The sequence below is a fragment of the Scedosporium apiospermum genome, assembly GCF_000732125.1.
Source record: "Scedosporium apiospermum strain IHEM 14462 chromosome Unknown SEQ_SAPIO_0066, whole genome shotgun sequence".
Lineage (NCBI taxonomy): Eukaryota > Fungi > Ascomycota > Sordariomycetes > Microascales > Microascaceae > Scedosporium > Scedosporium apiospermum.
Window position 1 is genome coordinate 859,119 of NW_015971767.1, and position 12,825 is coordinate 871,943.

Sequence of the window (12,825 nt, forward strand, 5' to 3'; positions counted from 1 at the left end):
TAAAAAGTTTTTTTTATTAATAGTTAATATTATCTTACTATATACTTTCTTTTTTAAGCTTATTTTTAAAAGTATTTTAAATATAGTTAATTAACTTATCTAAGGTTTTATTTTTAAGCTTCTTATAAGATAGAGTATAATCTATTATAAATTTTAAGTAAAAAATATTATTTATAACTTTTAGAAGATTTTTTTTTATATTAATTAATAATAAAATCTTATATTTTTTAATAAGCTATTACTAGTTTCTTATCTACTTAGTAACTTTCTTTTAGCTATATTTAAACTAGCTTTTATTAACTAATATTATATACTACTTATTATAATTCCTATATACTTCTATATCTTTATTTTTAAATTAGTAAACTAAGTCTTTTTTAGCTTTTAATTATATAGAATCTTTAATAGCTTTTTAGATTACTACTTTTATAATTAGAGAAGCTTTTTAGATAGCTTTTTTAAAAAATATAGCCTTTTATTTATTATCTTCTCTTAAAAAAAAATATTTTTTTTATAATATTCTATAAATAATATAATATTTATTTTATTAAAAGAAGGAAATTTCTCTTTATTTTTAATAGCTTATATAATAAGAAATATAAATATATTAGAAGATATCTTATAATTAAAATTATTTTAGAGTTTTATTAGGTTAGAGGTATCTCCTTTAGTTATTATTAAAATAAGATCTTTAAAAGCTATATTTAAATTTAAAATTAGAATAAAAGGTAATATTAAATAAAATATTAAACTTTAGTTTTTAGGAAAATAAGTATTATATTAGTATATTAATAATAAATAAATTAGTAAAGATAAAGATAGTTATTATTTATAATATTTAAAGTTATTAATAAAAGCTCCTTTTATTATATTAAAATAATTATTAAAGAGGCTTTTATAATAGTAAAATCCTCCCTTATTTATTTTATTTTTAACTATTAATATAGAAATAGTAATTATAATATATTTAAAAGCTTTTATTATTAGTAATTATTTAATTATTAAAGTTATTTTTAATAAGAATAGCTAGATAAAGGTTTTAATTATAATTTCCTATATATTATTAGATAATTCCTATTAATTAACTAATTTAAATATAAGCTTTCTAATTTAAGTAAATTTAAACTCTACTTTTTTCTAGTAAGCTAAAAGAAAACTTTAACTTAACTAGGTCTTATTATATCTAAGCTCCTTAATATTTAAGTTAGATAAATCTTTACTAAACTTTACTATCTTTAAAAATAGTTAATTAATAAGTTTTCTTTTAGCTAATATATTTACTTTATTCCTTAAGTATTACTATACTAAATTACTTTTATAATTTATTATATTTTAGTTTTCTAGTTCTAGCTTAGGTAACTTATTTACTATAGTAATAGTAATAACCTGTAGATAAAGCTTATAGAGCTCTCTAAGTAGATCCTAGTTAGACCTCTAGATAAGATAGAGTAGTATAGCTTGCCTAAAATACTATAAAAAATAAGAAGAAATAGTTAGTTAAAATAGGTTTAGAATAGTTCCTATAAGAAGTACTATAATTCTACCTATAGAAATAGAAATAGATATTAGAAATAGTTAATTAATAGGAAATAAAGCTATATTATAATTAAAGGAGGCTTTTAAATAGAAGGAAATTAGAAATTATAAAAGTATTAAATAAAAGATATTTTTATATATAAAATAATAGAAAAACTATCTAGACTTATTATATAAGATAATCTATAAAAACTAATAATAATTAAGTTAATTAAAAGAAGAACTAATAACTAAAATAATTAAAAAACTTATAAATTTATTAAAGAACTTATTTTTCCTTTTAAGGGAGGAAGGAAAAAAAAGAAATAATTATAATTATAGTCTATAGTAAGGAATAATATTTTTCTACTTCTATCTTTATAGAATCTTAAAAATGTCCCCCTTTTTACTAATGTCCCTCTTTTTACTATTATATTATTCTTTTTAAAAGGTCTATATTAATATTTAATATATACTTCCTAACTATAAATATTATTTCCTAGTAGAGGCTAGATATAATTTAATAGGGTATATAATAGTTACTAGTTTTATAAATACTATAGTAAAAATATTATTAAATAATTTTTAAAGTTAGTTATTAGTTTTTTTAAGCTATTATTAAATATTATTATTAATAATAGCCTAGAAAATAAAGTAAAACTAATAAAATTATTAAAGAAGTATAAGATCTATTAAGTATAGATTATAGTATATAATCTTTTAATAAATAGAATAGTTAAAGCTAGTTATTATATATTTACTAATATTTTTATAAAGTTAGGGGGAGGAAAGAAAAAATAAATAAAGCTTCTTAACTTTATTTTATTAGCTAATAAAGTTATTATTAAAGTATTAATAAAATATAGCTTATTTTATCTAGTCTTTAGATATAAGCTAATATTACTAATAAAAGTCTAAATTCCTATATAGAAGTTAATTAATTAGGAAGAAGTTATAGATTATATTTAGTTTATCTTATTATAAATTAAGATCTTTGAATAAAGAGAGACTAATATAAAACTAGTAAAATAAAGAATTATAAAATACTAAAAGAAGCTAGCTTAGAAGATAAATAAAAATAATACCTATAAAAAGAGAATAAAGCTATTTAAACTTAATAATCTAGTTTTCTTATATAATAATATAAGATAAAATAATATATTTATTAAAAATAAACTTAAGTTAAGATAGTAAAAACTATTTTAAATTACTAAAATCTATAAAAAAAAGAAGAATTTAAAATTAAAAAAGCTTAATAATATATTAATTAATAGCTTTTAATTATTATATTAAGTTAAGAAGTTCTATAAGGATAATAAATAGTAAATAAATAAGATAGATTTACTAGATAATATTCTAATATTTAATAAAGTTCAAAAAAGTTTTAAAAAAAGATAATAATTATAACTTTCTATTATATCTTAAAATTTAACTTCTAAAAAAGCTAAAACTTAATTTAGATAAGTATAAAGACTTTATAGATTAGAAAGAGAACTAAAATAGTAAAAAGTAGTATAATATAATATTAGTAATAGTTAATTAAAAAGGAAAATTTTTTTTTATTAATCTTATTTTTTATTATTAAATTTTTTTTAATTAACTTTCTTTTTATAAATTATTTTTATTTTTATTTTCTAATTTTATTAATTAACTAGTTTAAACTTTACTATCTTTTTAAAAGTAAAAGACTAAAGATAGAAAGTTATTTTCTAAATACTAAGATAGAATATTATTATAGTAAACTATTATTTCTAGTAGCTTCCTAGTAATCTTTATTAAAAAAATTAATATTATAACTAGAATTATTACTATCTTCTATATTATTAAGATATTTATTTATATTTAAGATTAAGTAACTATACTTATAAGCTTTTATATAAAAGAGATAATTAATATAAGCCCTACTCTAATACTTTACTAAAAAGATATACTTATTAAAAAGTAAAGTAATAAATATAAGAATTTTAGAAAGCTAGCTAAATTTAATAGATAAAAGCTTATAAATATATTTATTATAAGTAATTAAGTTTTAATAGCTATAGAAAGTTATTATAAATCTTTTAATATAATTACTTTACTATTTAAAAAGCTATTTTATTAAGATATTATAAAAATATTTAATAATTTTTAAAATAAATATATAATTATAAGCTTTAAAAATCTTCTTTAAAATATTCTATTTATTAATAACTTTAAAAGTAATTTTAATAATTATATCTAATTTTAATAAATAATAGAAAAAGTTAATAAATATATTCTTTATATTATATTTTTTAATAGCTTTATAATTAATAACTTACTTTAAAAAAATTAAGTTATATATTTTCTAAATATAAATAATCTTATATAATTAGAAAATAATTAATTAATTAGTTTTATATTTTTCTTATCTTATAAAAAGATTAGAAAATAGAACTTATATTAGAAGTTAATTTTAAATTAATATATTAAATTTTAAAATTAAATACTTAAGTAGAATAATTAATAAAAAGATATTTAATCTTTAAATTAAATTCTTTAGGAAAGTTATTATTAAATAAAAGCTTACTATCTCTTAAATCTTTAACTTAAAATTAATTTATAATTATAATATAATTAGAAGATATAGAAATATAAAAAGAGAATAACTAATAATAAGATTTAAAAACTATTAATTTTTAAATAAATATTTTTAAAGAGAAATATTATTAATTAATTAAAAAAAAAAGATAGAAAAGTTAATTATAATTTAATTTTTAAAATAATTTACTATTAACTATTAGAAATTATAAGCTAAGCTTAATTAAGAATATAAAATTAATAAGTAAATTATTATAATAAATATAAACTAATTAATATTCCTCTCTTTTTTAGTTATTTAATACTTCTATATAAAAATATTAAATCTACTTTTTTCTTTAAGCTTACTATTCTTTTAATTTTCTTTTTCTTTTTTTCTTATATTTTACCTTTTTATTTTATTTTAATTTTTCTAATTTTTTCTTTTCTAATAATATCTATTTAATAAAATAATATTTTTATATATTAAACTTTTTAATTACCTAGTTAAAATCTAACTTCTAAACCTCCCTTTCTCTAACTAATATAAGCTTCTTATATTATAATATTTTAATATTCTATTTAGAAAAGTTAATTATATAATAATAAATCCTCTTTTAATTACCTTCTATCTAATAGAAAAGAAAAAGCTTCTTTTAAAATACTTTAATCTTCTAAACTAGTAGAAGTATTTAGATATTAAAATAGCTATTTAGATAGGGAATTTCTATAAGATTTTATTTTAAGATCTTATAGATAATCTCTATTTTCTAAATAAATAGCTAGTAATTAAAAAGTAACTAATAAAAGATAAAATAACTATAAACCTAGCTCTAGTTATATTAAAGCTAAAAGATATTATTTTCTATTTATTATATTATTTCCTAATAAAAGTTAATTTTAAAACTTTTCTTAAATAGTTAATTAATTATAAAGGGAAAGCTTTTAATTATAATTAAATAGAAAAAAGACTTTAGATAAGAAAAGAATAGTTTTATATCTTAATCTTTTATTATTATAAAAACTAATATTAGATAATTATAATTTAAGATAATTAGAATAGTAAATTATATTATTAAGATACTTTTAAGATAAGTAAAGAAAAGTAAAAAAATATTATTATAAAAATATAAAAAAAGATTTTAGAAGTCTAAAAAATTTAGAAATAGTTTTTATTAATAATATTTTAATAATATTTTTAAACTTTTAAAAATATAGATTTTTATATATCTTTAATATATTCTTTTTCTTCTATTTATAAAATAATAAATAAGTAATTAAAAGAGAATTAATAAGTATTTATATAGCTAGAAGCTAAGTAGATAGAGAGTATTTAATAAAAGTAAAAGCTAGAAGAGAATTTTAATAGCTTATTAAATAGCTAAAGGGAATAATTTATTTTTTTTTTAGTAATTTTATTAATATCTTTCTAAGTTTTTTCTTTTTTTTTACTTTTAAAAAGCTTAGTAATTTAATAGAGTATAAGATTAATTAAAGATACTTTATATAATATAAGGTAAAGTTTAATTTTAAAAATAAAGTTAAAGATCTAAAGATAGTTATATAAAAGAAAAAAAGCCTAGGAAAAAAAGTCTAGGAGCTTATTTAGAGGACTATTAAAAAAAGAGGAGGATATTAGATAATTAGAAAGTTAAGCTTTAAAAAGATAGTTTAATCTAAAAAGATTAAGCTATTATAGATTATTAAGGAATAAATTATAAATTATAATTTTTATAAAATAATAATTTTAGGGGATATTTTTAATTAGCTATACTTATTAATTATTAGTTTTTTAATAAAAACTATTTTAAAAAATTTAATAATTTTTAAATTTATTAATTAATTAATTTTTATTATTAAACTAAAATAAAAAGTAATTAATATTTTTAGTAAGCTAATAAAATAAAAATTTTATTTTTATAAAAGCTTTAAAATTATAAAACTCTTTAAAAAGATTATTAAGCTAATTATACTTTATTAATTTATAAAACTAAGCTTTTATTTACTTTCTATATTTAATATTTTAATATAATAGCTTTAGCTAAAAAAGAAAGCTAAGTTTTAATTTCTTATATTACTTCTATTATTACTTTACTTTTAAGTTTTAAAAAGATAATTACTAAAGCTAATTATTAAAAACTTAATTAATAATCTTACTTTTAAGATAATTAGATAAAATATATAGTCTTCTACTACTATCTAGGGTTTACTTAGATATAAATAGTAGCTATATATAAAAGCTTCTAAGGGTATAGAGTTTAATATTAAGAAATTTTTAAAATAAAGGAAAGATTTTCTAAAGATTAAGCTTATTAAATATTCTTAAGATAATTAGAAATATTAGTAAGTAACTTATTAAATTAAGATATCTAATATATATAAGTAGATAGTATAAGATATTTTCTTTAAATACTTAAGGGAGAAGGTATTTAAGTAAAAAGTAAAATCTAATTAATCAATAGGTTTTTATTATTATAGTATTTTTTTTATATTTTTATAAGTTTTACTTTTATTTTAAGTTTTTATTTAAGGTCTAGAATAATAATTTAAGGGGAGGGATATAATAGTAAAAAAAGGGATATTAATAAAAAGGGAGATATTTTTAAGATTTTATAAAGGTAAAAGTAGAAAAATATTATTTTTTATTATAAACTATAGCTATAGTTATTTTTTTTTCCTTCTTTCTTTAGGAGGAAGAATAAGTTTTTTAATAAGTTTTATAAGTTTTTTAGTTATTTTAGTTATTAATTTTTTTTTAATTAATTTAGTTATTATTAGTTTTTATAGATTATTTTATATAGTAACTTTAGATATTTTTTCTATTATTTTATATATAAGAGTGTTTTCTATTTGATATTTTTATAATCTTTAGCTTCCCCTTATTTAGAAGTCTTCTTTAGTTGTGATATAGTTTTATTTTCTATTAATTAATTATTTCTGATATCTATTTTTATTTCTGTAGGTAGAACTATAGTATTTCTTATAGGAACTATTTTAGATCTTTTTGATTAACTGTTTCTTTTTATTTTTTGTGGTGTTTTGGGTAGGTTATATTGTTCTGTTTTAGTAACTTATAGGAATTTTATTTTTTAATTTTATTTTTTAAGTATTTTATTTTTAAAAAGCTTTTTAGGTTTTTTTCTATTTAGATATTTTTAAAGATAATTATCTTTTTTAAAAAATTTAATATATTTACTAAATAATTACTATAACTTATTAATATATTTAAATTTCTTACTTTTAACTTTAATATTTATAAGAAGAGTAAGCTTTTATATTATAATCTTATATTTTTAAAATCTTTTAAATTAACTAAGCTTTTTTAATTTTTAATTTTTAAACTTTAAACTAATTATTTAGCTTATTTAATAGATTATAGAAAAGTCTTAATAGTAGCTAAAAAAAGGAAATAGACTTTAGGAGCTCTATTAAAACCCTTTAAGCTCCCTTCTAGACTTTTATTATATTAAATATAGAAATTTAAAAAATAATTACTTTTTTATTAATTATAATAGATTAAAAAGTAATCTTAGTCCTAATTTATTTCTATTTAATAAAAATTACTATAGTAGATATAAGACTATAAGTAAAGAAAGTTCTATAACTAGGAAATAAGAGAGGTTTTTATTTTTATAATAATAAATATATATATAAAGTTAGTATAAGCTATATTTAATAAAAGAATTTAGGAGAAGTATAAGAAGATTAGTAAGTAAAAAGATTAACTAATTAGCTATTTTATTATAATATTTCTTATTTTTTAAAATATAGTATTTTTATTTATTATTTCTAAAGCTTTATTATTATTAAGTTTCCTATATCTTTTTTTTTTAGTAAAATTCTATCTATAATAAATTTTAAAGGGAAGAATATATTAGTATATAGGATAACTAGTAATAATACTATTATATTATAAATTAGTAATATTATAAAAGTCTAAAGTATTATATATCTAATCTTTATTTATATATAAAAGGTTATAATAGTTTTTATTTTATAAAATAGAATTTAAGATAAGATAGTAGTATAGAAGAAGATAAAGGATAATATTATAATAGTAAGTAATTAGTTATTTCCTATTAGCTAGTTAGTTATTATAAAGGTTATTTTTTTACTATTCTTTTCTTAATAATATTTTTTTTTATTTTTAAGTTTTTTTTTTTTTTTAAATATAAAGTTTTATAATATAGATTTTAACTAATTAATAACCTCCTAAGTATTTTATTTAACTATTAGACTAATTTATTAACTATTAAAAAATTTCTTTTTTATAATATAGCTTTTAGCTATTACTAGTTATTTTAGTAAGTAAGTAGTAAACTTGTTTAAGATGTTAAGTTGTATTACTTAGCTCTAATAAAATATATATAAAGTTAATATAAATTATATTTAAAAGAAGAGCTTAGGAGAAATATAAAAAGATTAATAAGTAAAAAGATTAATTAATTAGCTATTTTATTATAATATTTTTTATTTTTTAAAATATAATATTTTTATTTATTATTTTTAAAGCTTTATTATTATTAAGTTTTCTATATTTTTCTTTTTAGTAAAATTTTACTTATAGTAAATTTTAAAAGAAAAGATATATTAGTATATAAAGTAATTAATAATAATATTATTATATTATAAATTAATAATATTATAAAAGTTTAAAGTATTATATATTTAATTTTTATTTATATATAAAAGGCTATAGTAGTTTTTATTTTATAAAATAAAATTCAAAAAAGAAATAATAATATCGAAGAAAGTAAAAAATAATATTATAGGAGTAAGTAATTAGTTATTTTCTATTAGCTAGTAAGCTATTATAAAAGTTATTATTTTACTATTTTTTTTAATAATACTTTTTCTTATTTTTAAGTTTTTATTTTCTTTTTAGATATAATATTCTATAATATAGATTTTAACTAACTAATAACTTTCTAAGTATTTTATTTAATTATTAAACTAATCTAATAATTATTAGAAGATTTCTTCTTTATAGTATAGCTTTTAGCTATAGCTAGCTATTCTAGTAAGTAAGTAGTAGACCTATTTATATTATTAAATTATATTACTTAGCTCTGATAAAGTATTATTTAATAAAAGTCTATTATATAAAAAAGTTTTAATAAAAAAAAGAAAATAAAGTATAATTAGAATTTAATTAAAAAGAAATCTTTTATTAAAAATAGATTACTAAAAGTAATATTTAGTAAAAATTAATTAACTTAAGTATTTACTAAAACCTTTTAATAATATAACTTATTATATTAAATTTTTTATATTATTAATTAATTATAAAATTATTAAGTAATTTATTTTAAATTAGTAAAATACTAATTAAATTCTCTATTTTTTTTATTAATATTAATAAATTTTTTAACTATTTTTATTTTAGTAACTTATTTATTAACTTTATTATATAATTTTTTAATAATAATAATAATATAATTATAGTTATTATTAAAATTAAAATCTATTTTTATAATTAAAATAATAGTTTTTTATATTTTAACTTTATTATTTATTTTAAAGCTTAAAGTAATAAATAGTTTTCTTTTTTTAAATATTATAATTTTTAGAAATTAATATTACTTAATAAAATTACTTATTAAATAAAAGTAATTAATATATTATAATTTTAATATTAGTTTATTAATAGTATTAAATAGATATAACTAGTAATAAGATTATAATATTATTTATTAATAATAAAGTAAAGTAGTTAAGTAAAATTTATAAAATATTTAATAAAAAATATATATTTAAATATAAAAATATAATAATATTTAAATTAATTACTAGAGAGTTTTAAAAGATAAACTAGATATATAATAAAACTTATAATTTATATAGATATTTTTTTTCTAAACTTTTTTAGAAGATTAATAATTTTTTATTATTAATTTTATTATAAATTAATATTATTTTACTATTAGTCTCTACTAAGACTATTAAAACTACTTTATTAGTCCTATTAGTTCTTATATCTTCTTCTTACTAGTTTACAATATTCTATAGTTTAACTTTTATTACTATAGCTTATAACTTTAAGCTTTTAAAATAGTTAGCTTATAATAAATATTTTATAAATACTAATTAATTATTTTATTTATATATAATAAATAACTACTTTAATTTTATTATTAATTATATTTACTTAATACTATTAATAAGCTAGTACTAGGATTATAATAGTCGCCGCGGCGCCGGTATAATAGTCGGCTTAGGCTTTTACTAAAGCTATATATAGAATATAGTCTATTATATATATTAATAATTATAAATTAATTAATAAAATTTATCTATTTTATATTATATAATAAAATAATTAAAGCTATAGAATTAGTATTTTTATATATAAGTAAAGCTCTAATCTATAATATATAATCTATAATAACTAGTAGAAACCTACTATAGATAACTACTATATCTAACTTACTCCGTCCTCGAGAGCCCGTACCTATATGTATATAATCTTGAAAATATCGACTACTATTTTAAGGAGATATAGTAATATATGTCGCGTTATTTTAACCTCATAATAACGACTTATCCTATGACGATCTGACTAGAGGTTAAGTATGGCCGACTCTATGTGTCAGCTGCTTGTAACATGAACGGGTCTCCGGTGCGACTTTGCTTGGAAAGGTATTTGAGAGCTCCCAATCCAATGGAAGGTTGGCTTTTAGCGGCAGAAACCCGGGTTCCCCTTCCTTTCGTTCTTATACCCATTCCCCCGAAAAAGTTCCCCATGTTGCAGACGTCGCTCCGAACCTCGTGGTCATTAATCGGCGCCCACGCCCACGAAACCTGGGCTGTTATTCCTCATCGTCGAGCAGTCATCACGAGGGTATATTTATTCTAGCCTTTATTACGTTTTCTGCCCCGTTGGGCAAAGCTTTACAATATATAATATAGTTCTAGCTTGCTTCAGTGCTTACTTTACCCACAGGGATATTTCGCAGGCGAGAAGAAGCCCTCAGCAGATAAGCTCAATCCCTCCATTGACACCCTCGGGAGCAAGGGTAGCCCTATCCATCGTACCCAATCTGCTGCTGCGACCCCGAATAGCCAAGCCACCCCCGACGCCGCAGCGAATACCCCTGGCCTCACGCCAACTCTGCTGGGCAAGCTGAAAAGGGGGATCCACCGACGCCTCGGTAACTTTGGCCTCGCCCTCACTATCCTCGGCACCCTCGGCTTTGGTAGCGGCATCTGGTACTCCTGTGTCAACGACAAATTTTATAACCTCTTCATCGAGCACATCCCCTTCGGCAAGAGGGCCATGCCCTACCTGCTCGACTTCCGCAAGGGACCCCCCAACAACATTGACCGCATGCCTGAGGCTAGCGTCACAGGTGTGACTGTCCACACCACCAGCGGCGACTCGGGAAAGGTCGCTGATGCCGGGGAGCCTGCCAACCGGCAGTCCAGAGCCGTAAGCAAGGGGAAGACGAAGACTAAGGAGTATGATGCTAAGCTGAGTCAAACAAAGAACGGAGAAACCAAGCTGCAGAGCATCAATCCCGCCACGAAGCCGCTCAAGGTTGAGACAAAGGAGAGCGTCGTGGAGCTGAGGCTGATGACGGGCGGGGAGGCTAGGCCACAGGGCGTCAAGTCTCCCGTATCGAGCCCCCTCAATGTAGAGGATACGACCGATACGCCCGCGAAGGTCGCGCCTCCCGCAGCCTACTCAGCGAAGCCCGTCGAGCCTGAACCCAAGCTCGGCCGAAAGCCTGCAGCGGATAGCGAGTCGAAGGTGTCCGAGGTCAACTAGCTTTACCGGCTCTACCGCTCTTGCCTATCAATCCCGTAAGCATCAATAATACGATGGAGCCTATCGGCTAAGGCTTCGTGCGCAGCCCAACAACCTAATCAACAGCCGCAAAGGTTGACGCCGCCGGTACGGCACGATGGCCTTCAAGGCAAAAACAGATCTCGAGGAGGTCGGCCGCAAGCTCGGGGCCATAAGGGAAGATACCGAGAGGAAGGTGACAACGGAGGTTAAGGTCAAGATCGACGAATATGGCCAGGCGGCCTGTGAACTTGTCGAGCGCTTGAAACAAAAGGTGTACTGGACCGTGTGATGGAAGGGCTAAGCGTAGGGTTCCTACTGCCATTTCTTTGGGTTTCATGCTCTCAGTACCACCGCAAGACACACGAACCGGATGACAGTACTGCCAGCCATAATGCTACCACTAGGATGTCCACGAAGGATTGAACTACCGTGGTCATCACCCGCTCCTTTGCAATCTGCCAATGGGGAGTCCGACTAGGAATAATTGAGGGTACTACTTGCACGAATGATGACATAACATAAATCGGTGTGTGACTCTCCCAATTTTCTCCCATGTTATACGACAGCTCGGGCTTAATATAAAAGAGACCCAGGCTCAACGTCGCGGATATTGAGCCAAGGGTGGCCAGACAACTTACCCCGGCTTCAATTAGCATAGGGCATAAGCATGCACGAATAGGCATTCTCGAGTTCAGCATCGCCTGGGGCATCGCGTATACCTGAGAAAATGGAGACTGAACTAGAGGAGCACTTGACTTGTGACAGATTGGTATGATGTGATATAAGGATGATGTGCACCTGATCCCGCCCAAACATGTTTGCTGAAAGTCGCATTGTTTTGCCGAAAATCCCAGTACACAAACAATTGTCAAATATAGAGCAACTCTATTGGTGTAGGTTTCCGATTCGTCCCGTATTAGTTAAAGGTGTATTGTTGAGCCCCCTGTGCTACTATAGCTGACCAATGAAATCTGGCATACTTT

General features: G+C 21.2%; 2 protein-coding genes across 2 annotated transcripts; both read left to right on the top strand.

Moving 5' to 3' along the window:
- Positions 1-10,795: 10,795 nt before the first annotated feature.
- Positions 10,796-11,821, top strand: SAPIO_CDS1674 (uncharacterized protein; the record flags this gene model as incomplete). Its single annotated transcript, XM_016784890.1, has 2 exons — positions 10,796-10,894; positions 10,997-11,821. The coding sequence occupies 2 exons, from the start codon at positions 10,796-10,798 to the stop codon at positions 11,819-11,821; spliced, it is 924 nt and encodes a 307-aa protein (XP_016645647.1).
- A 136-nt stretch (positions 11,822-11,957) lies between these two features.
- On the top strand, positions 11,958-12,265 carry SAPIO_CDS1675 (uncharacterized protein; the record flags this gene model as incomplete). Its single annotated transcript, XM_016784891.1, has 2 exons — positions 11,958-12,125; positions 12,188-12,265. 2 exons carry the CDS (start codon positions 11,958-11,960, stop codon positions 12,263-12,265), a joined length of 246 nt encoding a protein of 81 aa, XP_016645648.1.
- Between the last annotated feature and the right edge of the window lie 560 nt (positions 12,266-12,825).